The sequence below is a fragment of the Lytechinus variegatus genome, chromosome 7 (genome assembly GCF_018143015.1).
Source record: "Lytechinus variegatus isolate NC3 chromosome 7, Lvar_3.0, whole genome shotgun sequence".
NCBI lineage: Eukaryota > Metazoa > Echinodermata > Echinoidea > Temnopleuroida > Toxopneustidae > Lytechinus > Lytechinus variegatus.
The window spans coordinates 38946668-38968040 of NC_054746.1; the positions used below are offsets into that span (position 1 = coordinate 38946668).

General features: G+C 35.1%; 1 protein-coding gene across 4 annotated transcripts in view; it reads left to right on the forward strand.

Moving 5' to 3' along the window:
- The window catches only part of LOC121419238, a 46706-nt gene extending 33298 nt beyond the window's left edge, over nucleotides 1-13408 (forward strand). For all 4 annotated transcript variants that reach the window (XM_041613611.1, XM_041613610.1, XM_041613612.1 and 1 more), the window contains 13 exons: nucleotides 1171-1440; nucleotides 2245-2305; nucleotides 2797-2986; nucleotides 3860-4080; nucleotides 4543-4623; nucleotides 5688-5856; nucleotides 6649-6781; nucleotides 7957-8067; nucleotides 8382-8504; nucleotides 9642-9788; nucleotides 10132-10320; nucleotides 11475-11657; nucleotides 12416-13408. In XM_041613611.1, coding sequence (XP_041469545.1) covers nucleotides 1171-1440; nucleotides 2245-2305; nucleotides 2797-2986; nucleotides 3860-4080; nucleotides 4543-4623; nucleotides 5688-5856; nucleotides 6649-6781; nucleotides 7957-8067; nucleotides 8382-8504; nucleotides 9642-9788; nucleotides 10132-10320; nucleotides 11475-11657; nucleotides 12416-12970 — 2433 coding nt within the window. In that variant the 3' untranslated portion in view covers nucleotides 12971-13408. The remainder of the gene's footprint in view (nucleotides 1-1170; nucleotides 1441-2244; nucleotides 2306-2796; nucleotides 2987-3859; nucleotides 4081-4542; nucleotides 4624-5687; nucleotides 5857-6648; nucleotides 6782-7956; nucleotides 8068-8381; nucleotides 8505-9641; nucleotides 9789-10131; nucleotides 10321-11474; nucleotides 11658-12415) is intronic.
- Nucleotides 13409-21373: the final 7965 nt, after the last annotated feature.

Consider the following 21373-nt stretch of genomic DNA (forward strand, 5'->3'; position numbering starts at 1 on the left):
AATCATTTTACACCTCACGTTTAGTGTCCATTATGAGGTAGATCTAAAGGAAGTCACGTTCATAATAATCACTTTTTATCGCTCTTTGCGTGTCATTATTTCTCCCCAACGTGTCAAAATATGTGCAAGAAACGTATATCATAAACTAAACGTTAAAGTCAATACGATACACGGAAAAACATTTATTACGCCGCTTCCTCTTTTTAGATTATCATTTGGGCGATTATTCCACTGGAATTATTGGAAAATACTTGTTTAAGTACTTCCAATGAAGCGTAAAGCATAATAATCTAATCCTCTTGTCCCACTTAATGAGGTAGATATGGGAATTTATAATATCTAACTCGTGTTGTGCTGTGGGCCGCATTTACTCTCTAATTCACGGACAAACCTATTATCAAAATCCCTCGGCAGCTGATTATATCAACGGCCTTGTCGTGATAATGATATACTTCGCTTTTGGATTATGATAATTACTATTCTTAAGATCGTTCTCATATCACTAATTGGATATTGTATAGTGATCCGATTTAATTATTGATCATGATATCTCAGGAATGAGAAACCAAGATAAATCTTATTTTGTTAACTCTTCCCTGACCACAAAGAGCATAAAAGTGAAATATTCGTCGTAAAGAAGAACCAAGTTAAGCAGTCCATGACGTGTTAAATGCTATGAAATTGTGGCTAGATTTTGTATCATTGTTTCAGTAAATATATAACCGAAAAATCGATATTCCTAATTAAGTATGGAAATAAAATTCTGACCAATAAAAGCAACTGTATAATAAATACAGTGTATGGATAAATATTGGAAATACCGAAGAATCAGGTACTACAGAGTTTATTGTAATGGTATGGTGCATGTTACCATGGAGCTGTCATATCAATGGTCCATGGGTTATGTGTATGACGAGAACGTTCTTCTGTATGACAATGTGCAAACACTCTAGGTCACAATGAAAAGTTATGAAAATCAATATTTTTAAATGTTTGAATAATCATTGAGGGGAATATCTCTCATCCCTCTTGCTTCTTATTACTTGGCAGTCTCATCAAATCATATTTACATTGTACCATCTAAACTATCCAGGGGTTGCTCTTTTATCTATCTTACATCGTATGAAATGAATTAAAATATTTCAATATTCAATAACCATTTAACTGTAGACTGCTGAGACATACATCAAAGAGACTCTACAAAGATTAGATAGCCCGCGGTATGTCAACTTGAATTACACCTTCAACAATCTAGCACCCTTTGGATACGACGCCACTTGGGCCGTAGCTCTCATGTTAAACCGTTCTGTGGAGGTGATGAAGAATATGACGTTTAGTGATGGTATCCCCAGGAGATTAGAGAACTTTACATATGAAGATGAAGAGATGGCTCGACTCTTCTTCAATCTCCTAAATGAAACAGAATTCACTGGTATTACGGTGAGATTGACAATGAATATTGTGGGTGATAAAATGGTTAGAGATGGGAATTAATTAGGCGGTAACAGGAAATAATTAGAGAAGGAAACAAGAAAGAAAGAAAGAAAGAATAAAAGAAAGAAAGAAAGGAAAAACAATAAAGAAAGAAAGAAAAAAAAGAAGAAAGAAAGAATAAAAGAAATAAAGAAAGAAAGAAAGAAAGAAAGAAAAAAAAATGAAGAAAGAAAGAAAGAAAGAAAGAAAGAAAGGAAGGGAGGGAGGGGATGGATGGTGATGTCATATCGTATATGTAGCTAGCTATGATAAAACGGCTTGTGTCATGCTTGGGTCGGGCAATCGCAGAAAAATACACCCTAAATTGCTAAAAACAGGTCGGGCCCAGTAACCCGATGTTTTGTGAAAGTTATAGAAAAAAATTATCGAATGGTCGTGTAAACTGGACCGAAGTTTCTAGAAATAAGGGAGCCCTTTTCTCGAATGGTCGGGTATACACGATTGTCCGACCCGACGCGACTATGGCACAAGCCTTATAAACCGATGAGATTCTTGGGTAGCAAAAAGAAAGGTGAGATAATTTGTGGGAAAGCTTTTATTTTGATAAAATGGATTTGGATAAACGATTGGATAAAAGGGAGAAACGAATGTATATCCCTAAGCTTAATCAGTACAAAGTGTATTATGTTCCCAAATGTCATCCACGGATCGTAAGCATAATCAGATATTTGTATCGACTATTTGCATCGACACAATTATTTCATTGAGGTTTCATCTTGAAAGTCTACATTTCAATATTTTTATTTGTAGGGTCCAGTGAGCTTCAAGAGTGGAGATAGAGTGGGAATAACTCAAATCGAACAACTTCAATGTGAGTACCTCTTATTCTAAATGAGTAGGTATGCCATATCACATTAATTTTTTTTAAATATCTTATCATTATCCTCATTAGTTTCATTATTTGAGCGGCACAATCCCATTTGAATTAAACAAATTTACAGTTCCATTATGATAGAACCATATCAGGTCTCTCTGTATACTTATTTTGTTTACAATTCCTGATAATCACTTCATTCACTAATTATTTGGTTACGCGTTTAAACGTAATCTTATGGATATCCTGGAGTGGATCCAGGATTTTCCAAAAGAGGGGTAGGATACATTTTCCCCAGGAAAATTTTGACAAGCAAAAAAGATCTTCACTTTTAAGGGGGCACACCTTTTTTAATGGCATATTTACATTACAATTTTAATTGTGCCTCCCAAAAGGGGGCACGGGCCTGCTTTACGCCCCCCCCCCCGGGACTCTGGATCCGCCAGTGGATATCCTAATGAGCCTAAATTTGTTAATTTCGATTTCAGTGGGCTGCAAGAGTAACCAAATTCAGATTGGCTCTACTTGTCTGACATTGAACACTGACAAGAAGACATGGTCATTGGCCAGCTCAACATGCAGTCTTGGAGGTGATCGGACCTTGTTTACTCCATCATTAGACGCCGTTGAGGACCTGTTCGACGTCGTTTCGGAAGAGGGTGTGACGACCACCAAATGGTACCTTTTTCATTTTTTAAAACAAGTTCACACCTAGCTAGCAAGCAGTAGTAGTAGCAGCAGCATTTCCATTTATTTGAAAGCAGGATCAAAGAGCATTGTAGATCGAATGCCTTGCTCACGGGCATAGCTGCCGCGGCCGGGATTGAACCCCGGACTTTTTCATGTATAGCCAGGCGCCTTATCTATCTATATATCTATAATGTAATCTGTGATTACATTATGGAATATTAGACAACTCGGCCACGGCATCCCCACCTTGGTACGATATCCTAGATCGATACTTGAAGAATGATAATATTAATGGGTAACGCAGTTGCATAGGAAAATATTGGTTGAACGATATATTTCATTGATCATTTTTAACTTTTTAAGCATAGGAAACAAGAGAAAGAGGGCCGGGATCTTATTTGTGTAAAAAAGAAACAGGTCCACATCGTACTAGTTTGTAAAACTAGAAACCAAGAGACACCAACTTGCACACTATTATTCGACAGTGAGACCTGTGTATAGTGATCATCCAACAGAAACATAGATTGAGGCCTTTATCGGCAATGCTATAGACATGTTGTAATATAGTTTACTCCATAAAAAAATCTGTAAAAATCGGTTAGAATTATTATTATTAGTAGTAGTAGTCATGGTAGTAGTGGCAGTAGTAGGAGGAGGAGGAGTAGCAGCAGCAACAGTAGTAGTAGTAGCAGCAGCAGCAGCAGTATAGTAGTATAGTAGTAGTAGTAGTAGTAGTAGTAGTAGTAGTAGTAGTAGTAGTAGTAGTAGTAGTAGGAGGAGGAGGAGGGGGAGGAGGAGGGGGGGGGGGGTTAGGGAATGGTTAGTAAAACAGAATAGAGTTGTTTCATTTCACCCATGCAGGTACATAGGTCTCTATGTTGATGCTGATGGTCAGTTCAGCGATGTAAGCGGCTCCTTGAATCAGTCCGAATTAGAAGCTTTTACAGAATCTTTAAGCCCGTGGTCATCATCATCATCGAGTGGCTGTGTGGTAATTGATATCAATCCAAGTGAAGAGAACAACAATATCGTCATCGTAGACTGCGACGAGACGTACCCGTTCATTTGCTCAGAATCCACTAGTAAGCTACTTGACAATGCTACCATAATTTATCTAAAGTAAAATAAGATTGTGACATGTCAGGGAATTTAAGAACAACCTGGGCAAAACACAGCACAGCCGTAGCTTAGCTATTTTTTACCCTTGTCTGCTTAGTGAAGTAAAATAATTGGCGACAATAATTGATTGTGCACACTTTTGAGTTGATTATTAAATCAAGCCAAAACGTCCCCGATTTATACATCCATTTCACCGTAAAATGCAAGGGCAATCCAAGTTCATATTGTGATTTACGCGAATAGTGTCTTTTACTGGAGGTGATTAAATCTCTCATAGTCAATCGCAAAACATGTCCTTGTATACTGTATCATGAATTTGCATAAAATTTTATTATCAGTTGTAGATCACAATTATTTTCATAATTCTTATTGTTTCTCATAACTTTATTATTTTCCTGGTAATTTTCTTACTCTTCATCTGTCAGAATTTCTCGAGCAAAGATTAGGACTTTATGACACGGCGGGAGATGTATTAGAATGGAATTCAAGAGCTCTTGTTTGGCCAGGTAAGACAATTTAGTTAAACCGCTTTCCCCTCAATATATTTCCTATATTTACTTTAGGATACAGATTCATTCGAGTTTGTTGAGCGTTTGATTTTGTAAGAGAATAATATTGTGAGAAAATGACACAATTTTCTGGTAATTCTGTTACCATGGTTAAACAATACAATATCATTAGTTTGAATGAATACTTGACTGATCGAGAGAAAGAACATAATACTTTCGAAAGGTGTAATGGTAAAAAGTGAAGGCCACGCACAAAGTAGGTACACAAACTTTAAAAGAGTTTTATAGACCATGTATACAATTGTCCAAATAAAAACTTCTTTTCATGAAATATTAATGAAATATTCTGACCAAATTTCTGGCACAGTAACACGAAGCCACATTTATACGAATACATTATATTGGTATGAAATATGGTAGGAAAATGCTACAAGAATTATTTGATTGGTTATGTTTAAAATGACTTGTATGTCTAATCCCCATTCACTGTTTGAAATGAAAACTGACAGAGTCGGCTTTTATGCACCCTCTCCCCCTCTATCCCCCTCTAGCGGGTGCGTCGTGGTCTAGTGGTTCTGACTCTCGCCTTTCAAACAGAGGGTCATGTGTTCGAATCCTAACCATGGCGTGTTTTCCTTCAGCAAGAAATTTATCCGCAATGTGCTGCACTCGACCCAGGTGAGGTGAATGGGTACCCGGCAGGATTAATTCCTTGCATGCACTGAGCGCCGGTGATGGCAGCTCGAGCTAAAGCCGGGGTAATAATAGCAGCGCTTTGTATCCTCAGGCAAAAGGCGCTTTATAAATACCGCTATTATTGTTATTATTATTATCTTCTTTTCCCGCATATTTTTTCTTCTCAAAATATCTTTGCTCTCTCCTCAACCAAGTCCTATAATTTAACACAAAATGCAATTGTATTTATTTTCGGAAATATTCAATCAATCAATGAATGGTTTATTTATTTATTCAAATTTTCATTTATTCATTATATATGATATTAATTCACCTATTCATTTATTTATATATTAGTTTCTTTTTTGTTTGATGCTATCAATTAGGTACCGGTGAACCTCCATTAGATAGAACTCCTGAGGTTAACATTGTAATCGTGAATGTCTACGAGGGGATTGATACATATCTTTATATCATCATGTGTATACTGGCTAGTATTGGCATTCTCTTCGCTGTCCTCTTTCTCGTTTTCAACGTTAAATACCGTAACCAAAAGTAAGAAAATCATATTTCTAATTTTGTAACATAAGGCAACGGTAGCAGAAACAGTATAATATTTGGCATTGTTAATAATGATCAGAGGTAACATTTTATAATTTTCTTGTTATTTTTCTGAAATCGTTCTTGGGTTTCTTCAGATAAGTCACACAGTATTGAACATCGTAAAATATTATTTGTTATTTGTTATCTAAGCATTGGCGGCGGAAGCCAATAAATTTAGGGGGTGTCCACCTGAAATTTTTTGACAAGCAAAAAAAAAAAAAAAAAAAAAAAAGGTTATCAAAATAAAATTTAGGGGGGGACCGTCCCCCCCACCTAAAATTTAGGGGGGGACACGTCCCCCCCCGCTTCCGCCGCCTATGTATCTAAGTAACTTCCCCAGAGAAACAACATGTGTGGTGTATTTCTTTAGAGCTCGTAAGTAACTAGTTAAGGCCTCTGCACACCTTACGACTGGTCTACGATCTGATTGGAAGATCGCATTTTACTTATCTTTTGAAACTGTAAACGAAAAGCTTCTTTTATTTGAAGTTCAAATTAACTGCAAGAATACTAATATAACGATTTTATATAATGTCAAAGTCTTATTTTAGAATAGATGCCATATCAAATTTGCTGCGTTTTATTTTAAAATCGGGTCGCAGATAATCGCAAGTTATCTAAGTATGTGATGCTAAGTCCTGCGCTCCGTGATATTTATTTTTCTTGTCTATTATTACATTTTGTACTTGGTAACCTATCGCATTCTCATTTATATCCAGTCATTATTATTCTTATTTCATTTAGATTCGTAAAATTATCAAGTCCTAACTTGAATAATCTCATTATCCTGGGTAGTGTCATGGTGTATTCATGGATCTTCCTTTACGGACTTGATGGAAATTTAGTAGGGTCTCAAACACACCAAGCTGTGTGCCAGGTCAGTAAAAACATCTTGCCATATCAATTTTATTCCCACGAGTAAATAGGAAAAGTATAAAGTGCACTCCGAGTTTAAAAGACGGTGATTCCATTTTGTCTCGGAAGTTTTCTTTTTTTACTTGAGTTTTAAAGGGATGATCCAGGCTGAAAGTATGTATAGCTTGATAAATAGAGTAGAATTCACCAAGCATAATGCCGAAAATTTCATCGAAATCGGATAACACATAACAGTTATTGAATTTTAAAGTTTAGCAATATTTTGTGAAAAAAAGTCTTCATGAATATTCATTAGGTGGGCTGATGATGTCACATCTCCATTTGTTCTTTTGTATTCTATTATATGAAATTAGGTTTATTCAATTTTTTTCCTTCAAGAACTAGAAAATTGGATTGACAACTGATTTAGTGCATTAAATATTTATTGCCGCAATTTATTTCATTATAAGGGAGACATATTATTCAAACAAGTATGAAATAATGAAAAAATATGATTTTATGTAATAACATAAGCAAACGTGACATCATCAGCCCACCTAATAACTATTCACGACGACTGTTTTCTCAAAATATAGCTGAACTTTAAACGTCAATAACCTTATTATTTGTTATCCGATTTTGATGAAATTTTCGGCATTTTGCTCAGTGAATTCTGTGTATTAAGATATAAATATTTTCAGCCCGTACCATCCCTTTAAGTATCAACTTAGTTTTTGTCAAAATAACTCAGATAAATTACTTTCGTTCGAAGTGGAAGTGACTCCGAAATTACCCCCATTACAAGTCTGATTTTACTATGCAGCAATAGCTGGAATGTAAAAAAACACATTAAGATTCGGTTGAAAATAATGATTTTGACCAAGAGTGTTACAAAAGAGATGAATAAAAATTAGACATAAAATCTTCAATAAAATTGTTTGCCTCGTTCAATGAAATACAAATAATCTAGAAAACGTGAGTGAACACCTCACCTATATTTTACAGTATTTTTTTAAATATTTATCATCAGGTTATTCCAACAGATTGGCAATGGATTTCACACATTAATATTTGGATATAATTTGATTGAAACATGCTCACCTCCTCGACCTCGCGAAACACCTTTACACCCTCACGCACAAGGAAAAAAATCCTATAACTATATACTTTCATTTTGTCTTATTCTCATGTATTCAGCTTCGTAACTGGGTGCTGTCTATCGGGTTTGTGATAGCTTTTGGAGCAATGTTCAGCAAGACTTGGAGAGTCCATCGTGTGGCTACTTTTAAGATCATGCCAAGAAAACGGGTAAATCTACAACTTTTTTCAGTCATGTGTAAACCAGAAAATGGGTAATCTTTATTGGGAAGGCCATAAGGATAAAAGAAATTCGAAATCTGTTTATTTTTCTTCTGTTCATAGATTCACATGAGAAGGTGTTGATAATATCATTTCAATCTTTTCTATTTGTTTCCGATTCACGGAAGCAAGTAAGCCTTACGATGCTTCTTCAGGAAAAAAAAAATATTCATGTAATAATTTGTAAATGGAACCATTGAATTCGTCTTTGTCTTGTTTGAAGTAAAATTTTTAATTTACTTATCTCTGATATTTTGTTTCAGGCAATTCGTGATACACAGCTATACCTCATCATCCTCTTCCTCGTCGCTGTGGACTTCGTAATCCTACTCGTCTGGCAGATCGTTGATCCTATGGTCCTCCAAATCAGGAATTTGTTTTTGATGGTGAGAAAGTCACTATTAATATGAAGACATTGCTCAGAGAATATAAGAAGAAATGTGATACCTTTTTAGTTTGGGCAGTAAAATGAAACTTGTCTACATTCTTTGAAAAAAGGGTTTATGAAAAAACAGCTATAAGAATAATACATTTTGTTGTTAACAGTGAATTATTTCAATCTGGACTGGACAAATCTAGGTTTTGTCAAAATATGCCAAATTGTGTTTTACTTAACAAATAAGAGGATAGTAATATCATTTCCTTTTCATACATCAAAAATAATGAAAAAACATGTTACAACACACCATTTATATAAAACAATCCCGAGGTGACATTTTAGATTTGAATCATTCACACTCATTCAGTAACTCATGATAAATTACTCTAGCAATTCACACTTGGAATTCAAACATCAAATAAATTGGGAACGAATAGGGCAAAATCAGTTTAAAATATATCATCATTTTATTTCACAAAACAAATCCAAAGAGAACTTTACAACTATTCAACAATAAATACAATTGAATATCGTTGAGCTTATATATATGATACTCTAAAATGTATGAGGCAATACAAATCAAAGGGATAAGCTTATACCTGTAAGATACTCTGCAATGTATGAGGCATTACAAATCAAAAGGGATAAGCTTATACCTGTAGGATACTCTGCAATGTATGATGTAATACAAATCAAAAGGGGTCAGCTTATACCTGTTACAATAATGTTTTTTTACACTATAATATAGGACCTTTCGGCTGTTATTAGTTATCTTGTCAAGGACTTTATTCTTCGATTTATTGTATCATATGTCTTATGATATTCCTGGCGAATAAATTCAATCACTCAATCATGATAATCATATTAAAGTGGGAAAAATTCTAAATTTCAAGTCATCCACTACGTTTTCTTCTTTCTACGTGTTGAGATGACTTGCATATCCAACACCTGACTACATAGAATGTCCTGAATTATGAAGTAAAAAAAGAAGATATCAGATCTATGACACTAGTAAAAACGATGGTCTTAAATGAAAGGGTTATGAAAAGGTATTAAAAGTTATTCATTGTAAGTCTTTAGTCCAAGGCATTATGATTTGTGGGTTAATAATAACGATGTTTTTATTTTGAATGTATTTTCATAGAATGATCCGGATGATGAATTTGTAATGTTGCAGCCCTATGTGAAGTATTGTCATTCTACCTACCAAACATACTGGCTTGTTGTTATGTACATCTATAAAGGAATCCTTCTTCTGTTTGGTACCTTCCTTGCCTGGGAAACAAGAAAGGTAGGTCTGTGTCAAGCGAAGAGAAAGAAAATTATCAGATCTTAGTTACTACCATACAACAATGATAGACTGATTTTTTTGTGAGTTTTCTTTTTAATTTATTACGCAGGTTTTCCTTTTCCTCATATACGTTTGTTTTAATAACGCGGGCCGGAGCTCTCTAGGCTAATGTTTTCCCTGCTATACAAAATAATGTTGTTTGATACTGTCACTTATCAACAGCATCGGCACATATTTAGCAAAGCTATAATTTTCTTGGCAAGCTATACCAAGAGATTTCAATTGTATCTTAAAAATCGGATCCTATATAATATTGAATAATTTGATTATGTTTTTACATCAGGTGAAGATACCAGCGTTAAACGACAGTAAATTGATCGGCATTAGCGTCTACAATGTGTTCATACTCTGCGCAATAGGAGTGGGTGTCAGCTATGCCTTACGAACTGAACCAGCAGCTCTCTTCATCTTTCTTTCCTTCGTGGTGTTATTCTGTACCACAATCACACTGGGTGTCGTCTTCGTACCAAAGGTAACCTTTCTTTCGTGGCGCCATCCTGTACCACAATCATGCTGTATGTTATCCCGGGATGTTATCTTCGTATTAAAGTTTACCCTTCTTTCGTGGTGTTATCCAATATCACAATCACGCTAGGTCTTATCTTTGTTTAAGGCAATCTTTTGTGGTGGTATCCTATACCACAATCACGCTATGTGTCGCCTTCGTACCAAAGGTAACCCTTCTTTCGTGGTGTTATTTTGTACCCCCAAACAGTTCTGTTTAAAGTGCCGTCATCGTAAATCATTCGATTCAGTGTCACAATCACCCTCGGTGGCGAAAAATGTTACCTCTATTTCCTTGTGTATTTGATGCCACAAACGATATGAGTGTTGTGTCAGTTCATTATACCAAAGGCATTCTTCATGGAGGGGTTTTCCGTAACAATAACACTCAGTTTCGTCTTTGTGCCAAAATGTAACCTATTTATCATGATATAATTGTTTATACTTACATTTGATATAATCTCTTACCAAAAGTAAGCCTAATTATCTTGTGCTATTTTCTTCCTTAATCACACAGCATGCACAGAGTGTCATCTTCATATCACATTTTTGTTTCATTTCGTGACGTAATTCTCCTCCACTCTCACACATATCGTCTCTCTGAACCAATAATAACACCCCTTTCGTCACAAGGTGTCTATCAACCTAAGACTGATAATGATACTCAGCACGAATATATATATATATATATATATCTATAAAACATGACAGCTTGCGAGTTTAATGAAAGAGACAGGAATATTATGTTATATATTATTCTTTGGAAGAAACGACCAAGCAATGATTAGATTAGCAGATCGAATCTAAAACTCTGTATACCTATAAAAGAGATATAATGGTTCAACCCACCCTCTCATTTTTAAAACCTCACGTGTATTTATTAACCATGTGAGTATGGAAACATAGCGTGAAATATAAATCTACATTATCTATTATTGAAATTTGTGTAGCATTAATGTGTAGCATTATTTTGTCTATGAGAGAAACGAAATTACATCATAGAATCACGGGATGATGATTGCTGGATGCAATAATCCAGCATGAAGTCTGTTTTCAGTAGTTTATTTATAAATTTCGTTTCCATATACATACAGAATCTTGTTCCATTCCTCTTCTTATCAGATAATATCAGTTTACAAGGATCCACTAGGTGAGAATGCTACAGGTAAAAAGAATCGAACCAGTGGATTAGAAACCATTGACATGAGATCATCTACATGTATTGACAATGCACCAGAGCCATCAATAGTGTCTTCTACTGGACCATATAAAGATACTCAAAAATTACAAGAAAAGGTCGATATGGTAAGGAGGTGATCTTGTGTTTTATAGTTGTGCAATGTTGAACATTATTTAAATGTTTTCTGATGTTTAGTTAATCCATGATCATACCCTATCACAACGACCCCATCATTACTGGTAGTGTTTCTAAATAAATGTTCATCTTATGTTGAAGAATATTATGTAAAGAACTAATTTTTATTGAAATATTGCACGTATGAACCTGAACTTATTTAGTTCAAATTGAGATTTGTTTTTGTATTCGCGAAAGCTGTTACTCGTGAGAGGAATCTGCTCACTACATTTTGAGTCATATAAAAAAGTAAAAAGAATTCTATGTTTGTGAGAATAAAAGAAACATAAGCATGGTTGCCAAGTTTAATTTTTTTTGATAGGGATATTAGATTTGAACAAGATATCACTTAATGTATTCTAAATATCCATTCAAACGAACATGAGGGAAAATGATGTTCTCCAAAATGCATTTTTTTTTAATTTGTTGTCCTAGCAAGTTTTCACGTCATAGATCTCTAATTATTTTTCATTAGACGGTTTAACTCCTTTAGATATGAATATAATACAATCAACAGTTACTCGTTCTGTGTCAAGATCAGAGTGGCACTAACCGCTAATTTTCCACTCGAAATTTGACAAAGGACAGTTCCGTCACCTCTTTCAATGACATCGAGAAATACATTATTCGATTTAACCATGATATTGTGTAAAACCTTTAGTCGTCTCCGTCTGACTTTTCATTAATATCACATTCTCTTTCCCAAAAGCTGGAAAAGCAGTTACAAGGTACGAAGGATCTGAATGCCATCTTAAAGGATACTGATGATAACATGTGTGGCTTATGGTGCTGTGGTCTCTCTTGCGGCTGTTCTTACAGACATGGCTGTTTTTATTCAGATGAAGATGATGACTCTCTTCCTAAATATACCATCAAACAAGAAGAGAGTTCATCAGGTGTTTTCACCGGGAACCCCAAACCCAGAGGGCAGACCAAACCTACCATGTCTGCTGATGACCAAGCGCAGGTCGCGGTGGAATCCAATGCCGTTGATGTGGAAGTTGGTATAGAAAACGGTGGCTATGTTTCAACGAGTAAAGACGCAAATGACAAGGAGACACCTCCCTCGCCCGTCTTGGGTAGCAAAGATTTGTCAAAGACAGTATCTGATGGTGCGGAAGCCTCCCCTAATAACATGTCTACGTGGCAGTCATCGTCGGATTTATTTGGTCTGCCCTGTGGTGAGGGTTCAGAGGAAGCTTCCAATGTAAGAGTTATAGCAGAGGATGATACGCCTTGTAGCGATGGTGAAGATGAATGTTGACTACTTTCTACGCATGTACATTAATGAATGCACAATCTTGTCCTTGACACACTATTACAGACGGAGTCTATCAAAAAGAATTGTATTTTACACAGGAAACTCAAATCTGCAGGATATTGATGATCTTGACTTGTTTAGTAGACTTGAGTTATAACAGATGCCAGAACTGCCGAAAACCAAAGCACACCTGCACTTTGTGAACTATTGATATATTTTTGTATAACATTTACATGTTTTATATGCAAATTTAAGCATCGACTCCCTTATAGAAACTTCAGGGCTCCGTAACACAAAGGTTTGCAATCAATCGCTAAATACCAATGACCAATCAAGATCATCGTTGCATGCGCACTCTGTTTAAAATATTGACTGGGAGCCAATGAGTGCGGTTATTTCATATTTGCAATTCATCGCAAACCTTTGTGTTACGGAACCCAGGTCATTGAAAACTTTACGCTTCCCATTTGAAAAACGGAGAACATCGTCCAGACGTGTGGGTCTGTCAGGGTTTTTTTCCCGGGGGGGGCAGGATTTTCGAACGGTGTGTTCCTTTTAGTTTTGTTGTAACGTATGGTTGTTAAATCTAATTATTATCACTTTGACTGTTAATCAAGGAAGGTTACATTTACTTTTAACATATAGGTGAAAAGATGAAACTACGCTTTAACATACAGGGAGGTTTATTGTGGTATCGAAAAGAATGCATCTGTATTTCAAATTTTGTAGCTATACATTGTCTTCTTGTGCTGCTCTATAAAGGAAAGGATCTCGTTTGAGATGAATATGCTATACAGGGTATATTTTATTTCCTATTTTTATAACCTGAAATTCAAAAAAATTGTGATTTTTTAAAAACCAAATTTTATTTTAGGTTTTATTGTTGAGTTTGAAATTTGCGTAATTTTTCGAAACCTCGTGTAGTATTTAAATGCAAGAAAGATGCCGATGCTTTTGATATAGATACTCAATGATTCTACGCAAGTATATGGGAAAGATGTGCCTTATGATAGGGTATATTTTTTTAGTATGAAAATTCAGATTTGGTGTTGGCTGGTACCAACTTATATAAGCATTAAAAAATATATATACTGGAAAGGGGGATAAGTCATGTGCAATGTAACTATTTACAAATTGCAAAGCAAGATCTCACATCACCAGAGTTTGTATGACATCACAACCTTATCTTCGATCAGTACTTAAAGCTTCATTGTATACCAACTCTTTCGTTTATAGAAGTTCATTGTATAATGGCTATTTTATTCTTTCAATAGTTATTCATTTCTTAAGCCAGCAAGAACACTAAGAAGCGGAGCTTGTGAAGAGCATATCGCCGAAATGCGTTGTCCTAATTGTATTCATTATATTAGTATCAACAGGCATTTTAATTTGGAATTATGCTTATTGCGTGTAAAACCTTCGAAATGATTATGTACGAAATGTCAAATGGCTGGAATTTTAGGTATCTTTGGATTTCGTATTTTTCTTAACCATTTGCAAACATGTAACAAGTAAGATTACAAACATGAGAACAAAATAGAGGGGGATCTTAAGAGGTTCTAACTCTTACCCATGAATGTATTAACTGTAAAAAAAAAAAAGAATGGGGTCCCTGGATCCATGATGACTCCCTGTTTATTTGCTTCATTTTTTCGGCAACAATATCGCCAAGCACTCCTTACCCGAAAACCAACAAAATAGACGAGTATTCTTGTCCCGCGCAATATCAAAAGATCAGCCTCTGAAATAAAATTTCATCATAATCATTTTTCCACAGTAATAGCAATGATCTAACAGGGTATTTATGTAAATAGCTTGTGCACAACATTATTAACCGAGATGTATACATTGGTGTGTTGTTATATTGGTGTTCCGCCTTTTCTTTATTTTCAAACATTCTTGCCAGAAGATTTTGATGCCTCTGGGAAATTATGGCAGTATTGTGTGAACATGACTGTGATAACACGGAGCTGCACTTAATACGTGTTGGTCAGTTGGTGTATGTAAATGAAGATGTACTCGCACAAAAAAAAAATGCTGTTTGTATACCACCATTCCTGAAGATATTTATATCAATTGTATTTTATAATAAAATCGCCTTTGCAAAATTCATATGTTGCGTGATTGTTTTGTTATAGCATAGAAATCAAGGTGAAAAGAAAATGGATGGATGAAGAGAAAATGGGGGGGGGGGGAGGAAGAGAAAGTGAGGCTAACTCTGAAAAACGTGATCTATGAAAACATGGGAAAATGGATAAAAGAAGGGAAACAGACCGTAAGATTGTGATTGCGACATATGCTTTGCAAAAAGGATTCAGTGGAAAGGATAGAACAACAACAAAAAAAGAAAGATGATTGGAAAATATGAGAGATATATGCCTGATGAGTGGAAACCGAGGAGGGAGACATGTCATCGCTTCCTTTGACATTGTTTATTGAGGCCGAATCATCCCACTCCGTCCACTTCGAGATATTATTTTCACTAACTATCCATTATTAAAATAATACTTTTTTTGGATTTGAAAAGTTTTGTATCAATGAAAAGAGAAGAAGAAAATGAAGCAAAACAATCGAAACAAACTACATCTCTCTAGCGATATTCCCTCATTTTCATCCTCAAAATCAAAAGCATTTATCTCTGAGCTCAATCTTAATACATCATCGAAAATTATCTTTTATAACACAAAAAGTATTATCCGTAAGCATGCACTGCATATATTTCATTTCGATTTATTTCGTTATTTTAATTTCCAGCATTTTACAATAAGTTCCATATTATACATCTTGATGGCGGCTTGTCATTGTTCAAAACTCAACTTTCGAAGGGTAGATAGCTCTGGGGAACCTTGATCTATAAGCTACGCCTATACAGTGCGTTTCAGAAAAAAAGGTAATCCAAATCTAGAGGGCTGATATTCGGATCATATTTAATTTTGTGAAATTAGTCTGCATGTATATAAAAGAAAAATTCATAGGCTTTCCATTGATACCCTGTTTGTACCATCTGTGTCACGCATGATCGAATTAATTGATGTTGAAGACAACAGGTGCAACAGTACCACTTTTCCAAGTTTTGGAAAAGTTGGTAAAATTTGCGGGCTTGATAGAATAAAATGTAAAAAGGTAATTTTTTGAATGAAGAGTCAAGGCATTCCTCTGAAATGCTGATTGAAAGGTAAAAGTCTTAGTCACCGTCACCTTCAACATTTTCTTTTCTCCTTTGTTCACAAAACTGGTAGCGCGCGCGGAAGGATTAAGGATATCTTGGACAGCTCGTCTTACTGATCATTGCACAAAAAGCATCCACCTCCTGTCGAATTCGGCCCTGCAAATCATCAAAATCTTGAGGAGAAATTACAAATACCTTGTTTCTTAAATGACCTCAAAGGAAATAATCACAGGGCATGAGTTCATGCGATCTTGATGGCCGTTCTATACGTCATGGTTGAGGGCAAAACTTGATGTCCAAATAGTTCTTTGGGTCTATCGAATGATGTTGGAACGACGGACAGGAGTGCTAGTCCTGAATCCACCAAAGATGCAGTTTCACTCTACGACTCTGTCTCTCAGAATGTTGGTCCAACGACTGTGGCACGATCTGCTCGTTAATCACTTGTAATTACATTCGCCCACTTACACTCCTTTGGAAGAAAAAGATCTCATCAAGATTTTACCAGCTCAGGTATCGATGAAAGTCCCGGATAAAGTATTCTCATATACATCTGCCCTTTCATCAAGTTTTCAAAAACTTGGAAAAAGTGGTATCTGTACCTGTTGTCTTCAACATCATTTAATTTGGTCATGCGTGACACAAATGGTTTTCTTTTACATCTATGCAGAATAATTCCCCAAAACTAAATATAATTCGAATACCAGCCCTCTAAATTTGGATTAACCTTTTTCTAAAACGCACTGTATACCATTGTTCTCTTCATTCATTGTTTATGTAATAGCTTCATGCTTTCACAACATATTTAGATTTAAAAAAAAAGTTGCCAAAGCTATTGTACATCTACAATTTTTCATATTTATATATATATTATATCATATTCAACAAAATAAAAGAATATTCCACTTTTACTAATTCCTTTTAATCTTCTATCTTTCTGAAGATTAATAGAAACTAGTAAACGTGGAATATTCTTCGGCTATTCTTCGTTTATTTTGTTGATTATTTCTATCCTTGACGTTTAGCATTTTCATTTTTTCATGTATATCTTTATGTTTTGGGGGTCACATCATGGGCACTGTCGAAGAGTGTGACTTTAACTTTCATTTTTGAGCACAGCATTTCGTGTGTTTACAATGATCGCCATTAGTAATTAACGAGCACAATATATGAGCTATACATTTTAAAAATAAGGATACATTATGATAAACAACTCTTCTGTACAAATATTAAGTTATTTCTATTCTTCTTAGATTATTCATACATCTTGTATATACATGAGAAAAACTATCTATAAATACTTCTAAATAATGGCCAAATTGCTTTTGTAATTCACACAAATCAAGTTGATAAAAAAAATCTCAAGTAGCATCATACGACATCGTACAGGCGCGGATCCAGGAGGGGGCCGAGCCGGCCCCGCCCCCCCCCCTATTTTTTGACAACCTGCAGAAAAAAAAGTGTACTCTTTATCTTGATAGACACTACGAGAAACAGAAAGGAAAGTAAGAAAGAGGTATTATACACGTGATGTGTAACTTGCAGCCTCGTAACGGCCGGCCTGACCCCGAAAGGAAACAAGAAAAAGGTGAGGGGAAGAATTGGAAAATAGACTATAAAATTTACGCTCGCGCTTCGCGCTCGCATTGCCTGTGTAATGAATCCCATTCAAGAGGATTAAATGACACCTCATATATCCAGTTCTGAAATCAATTTGCACTCAATATTTTAGCTCGCACATCAAGCTTTCATTATTTCGTTTGATTTACACAAATTGTTATATCAAAATTTTCAGCTCGCGCTGCGCGCTCGCATTGTTTGATTTGTGAGATTCCTATCCTTTTGGAATTTCGTTCCAAAATTTGTCAAAATGCTCCTTTATCATGCGTTCGCATTGTTTAGTTGGATACTTATCTTTGTTAATGATTATAAAAACTGCTCAGAATCTTCAGTTCTAAGACAAGAAATTATCAAAATCTCGCTACGTGCTCGCATTGAGATACCTTATCTTGTTTATAACAATAAAAACTAACACATATTTAAAACTTCAGTCTTTAGTTAGGACTACCCCCTGAAAAACCAACAACAAAAAATCAGATTAAATCGGCCAATCGAGAAAAAAAATGATGAAAATATTTTTCGCCCCCCCCCCCATTGGCGAAAGCTAGATCCGCCCCTGTACATTAACATTTGCCCCGTATTCTAATCCACAGTATAAAGAGCCGGGGTAATTTGACACGATAATGACGAAGGAAAGACGAACTAAAGATGATGCATTTTATTTCTTATTGAAATACTTTTTCAAAGACCTCCAAGTTTGATACTTTTTTTTCTCCTTCCCCCTTTTTCCACCACTTCAAAGATTTTGGAGGGCGGTCGGTCATACCTTTCTTCCTGTGTACCACTGCCCCTGCATCTCCGCCCTGGCAAGGGCATTTTTTCATATGGAAAGTTATCATGGCAAAGTACAAGATACTGAAATCCTGCATTTTGATTGATGAATAGTATCATCTGAACATTGTCGAAGATTTCGAACACTGACACTGTCACAAGGTACGCAAATAATTCAAAATAAGGATAACGAACACCTTCTATTTAGGATCTTCACAAATCAAATTTAATCATAGTCAAAATCCAAGTATCCAAATCCACCACACATACAATGATATTATCAGTTTAATTAGTTGTCAGATATATGTGCGCACATTTACAAAATTCTCATAAGTCAACAAGTATATATCAATTTGGGATTTATGGTATAGAACAATCCCTCAGATTAAGTTAAACACAAGTCATGAGTTAGTTGTGATTCCACTTCAATTTCTAATCGATAATTCTCTTTATGAAGAGAGGCGCCGTGGCCGAGTGGTCTAAGGCGTCTGGCTATGCATGAAAAAGTCCGGGGTTCGATCCTTGGCCGCGGCAGCTATGCCCGTGAGCATGGCATTTAATCTACAATGCTCTTTTATCCTGCTTTCAAATAAATTGAAGTGCTAAATGCATTATTGGTAACTAGGTGAACTTGTTTAAAAAAAAATGATCTGCCATAAGATATTATGAGTAGTGGACCTGTACTGTCCATATATCTCACTTCAATTGAACATCCTTTCCAACTCTCAATCTTCTTACAAACATGGATGTGGATCAGAAATATCTACAGATTCCATGCAGAGAGTGTTCAACTAGTGTCCACTCCATGACGCCATTTTGGTTGGAATGTCGAATTGCTTGACCAAACTTCGTTGAAATTCGGAGAACACAATGAGGCACAAACAGATGTTTCCTTGAATTAAACAATACTTATAAATCATTACTTCTTTTACCGCAACTGAATAAAAAAAAACACCGACTAAAAAATCATCGTTTGATAGATTTTCAAATTATCTTCCTGCTACTTTTACTGCTTTTCAATTTCACAGAGCAAAATGTTCAAATAAACTTCTTCGAAATACGTCAATTTATAAAATCACATTAACAATGTCACAATTATCACCGATGGTTGTGCAGGGTTAAGGCTTGGAAACTACAAGTATGAAAGTAACATCTTCTTGTTTTCGAAAATAAATCTGAAAATAAACCAGCCATCTCTTGACTTGAGTCGACTATCTGCACCTCTGCACACCAATACAGAATCGGAGGGTGTGTCTTCTTACCTACTATCCTAGAATATCAGCAACTGCCAACTACTATCTATTTACACACATAGGCTTATACAAAAGAGTTGCAACAAAACAATGTTCAATAACAAGTGTTAATGCCATACCACTTTCTTTTCTTGCTCTCGGCATAAAGTATTACACACATCTATCCGACATCTATAATAGCTCCATGGTACAACTAGCACTCAATCGAACACCAGGTATCTGGACTGATCACTCAACCATCAATGGCACATTCTACTCTCCCCCTCTCCCCCCCCCCCCCGCTTTCCTCTTTCTTTCTTTCTTTCTTTCTTTCTTTCCCTCTCTCCCCCTCTCTATTTACCTCTAAATTTACTTCTCTCTCTCAACCTTTTATGCTTCAAACTGCACGCCTCATTTTCAGTATGCTGTATTTTTGTGCAAAGAAATTAATATTGATGAGTTACTTTTCTTGCATTTTCCAAACGTTATGATTTTTTTTTCAAATTGATATATTTTACTAGAGAATGAAACAAAATTGGTGATGCGAAGTTCAATAAACAGATAAAAGCAAGAATACAGTGAACTAACTATATACTACTTTGAAATCACATCAAAAGTAATCAAATATATCATGAACTGCATGGTTATTCATATCTATTGTACTGTGATACCATTAATAGTCATCATGCGCATCTTATCTTTTACAATGATAAGAAACATTTGTACAATTAGATCTTATATGAGTGATCTGTTTATTATATCAGTGTTAAGAAGTCCGTACACAGATGTGTTTACACCATAAACCCTCTGTTTATACAGTTCAACTGTTGTAGATTGGGGTCGTAGTTCAAGCGAGAATATTTATTTCTGTTTTCTTTAGAAAGGATGGTCTCTTCAGTATACAAAAAAACTGCTTTTTGAGAGAGCCCTGTACATATAAAATACATATAACAATCATGATACAGTGAACATTGAAAATAATAAAATTAGATTGATTAAAAGAAAAACTACATGCTATATAAACAAAAATAAAATTGGAAGATACATAAGGTGATCGAAATGAAACTATACAAAAGCAAACTACATGGACATTAAAATAAAATGAAATAGGATATAATGATCATGATAATGGTATGAAAATTAAGAAGTGTGAAATAAACTGAGATACAAACAATTAAGCAATACTACAGTTTATCAATACAGATAAAATAACAATTAATTACAAAGGAGACAATTGTTTCAAAGGGTCTTAAAACGTGTGGACAAGTTGTTTGCATTGTCTTTTGAGAGACTGAAATGTAAGGCAAGTTTGGACATGAATTGGAAGAGTGTTACAAATAAATGTGCCCTGATAAGAAAATAATAGTTTAATATATTCTGTACGTGATGTTTGGATAAAAAAGGAGTATCTGCAGCATTTCGAGTATAATGTATCGCCCTATTCGATATAAGTTTCTTTAAATTTATTTTTTTGTTTTTGTTTTATTACAACAGGGTAGCCCAATCAGTAATTTAAATCTTGTTTTACAAGGGGGCCCTGCATAACATAAAACGCATTGAATTACAAACACACACACACACACATATATATATATAATAAACAAAAGATAATAA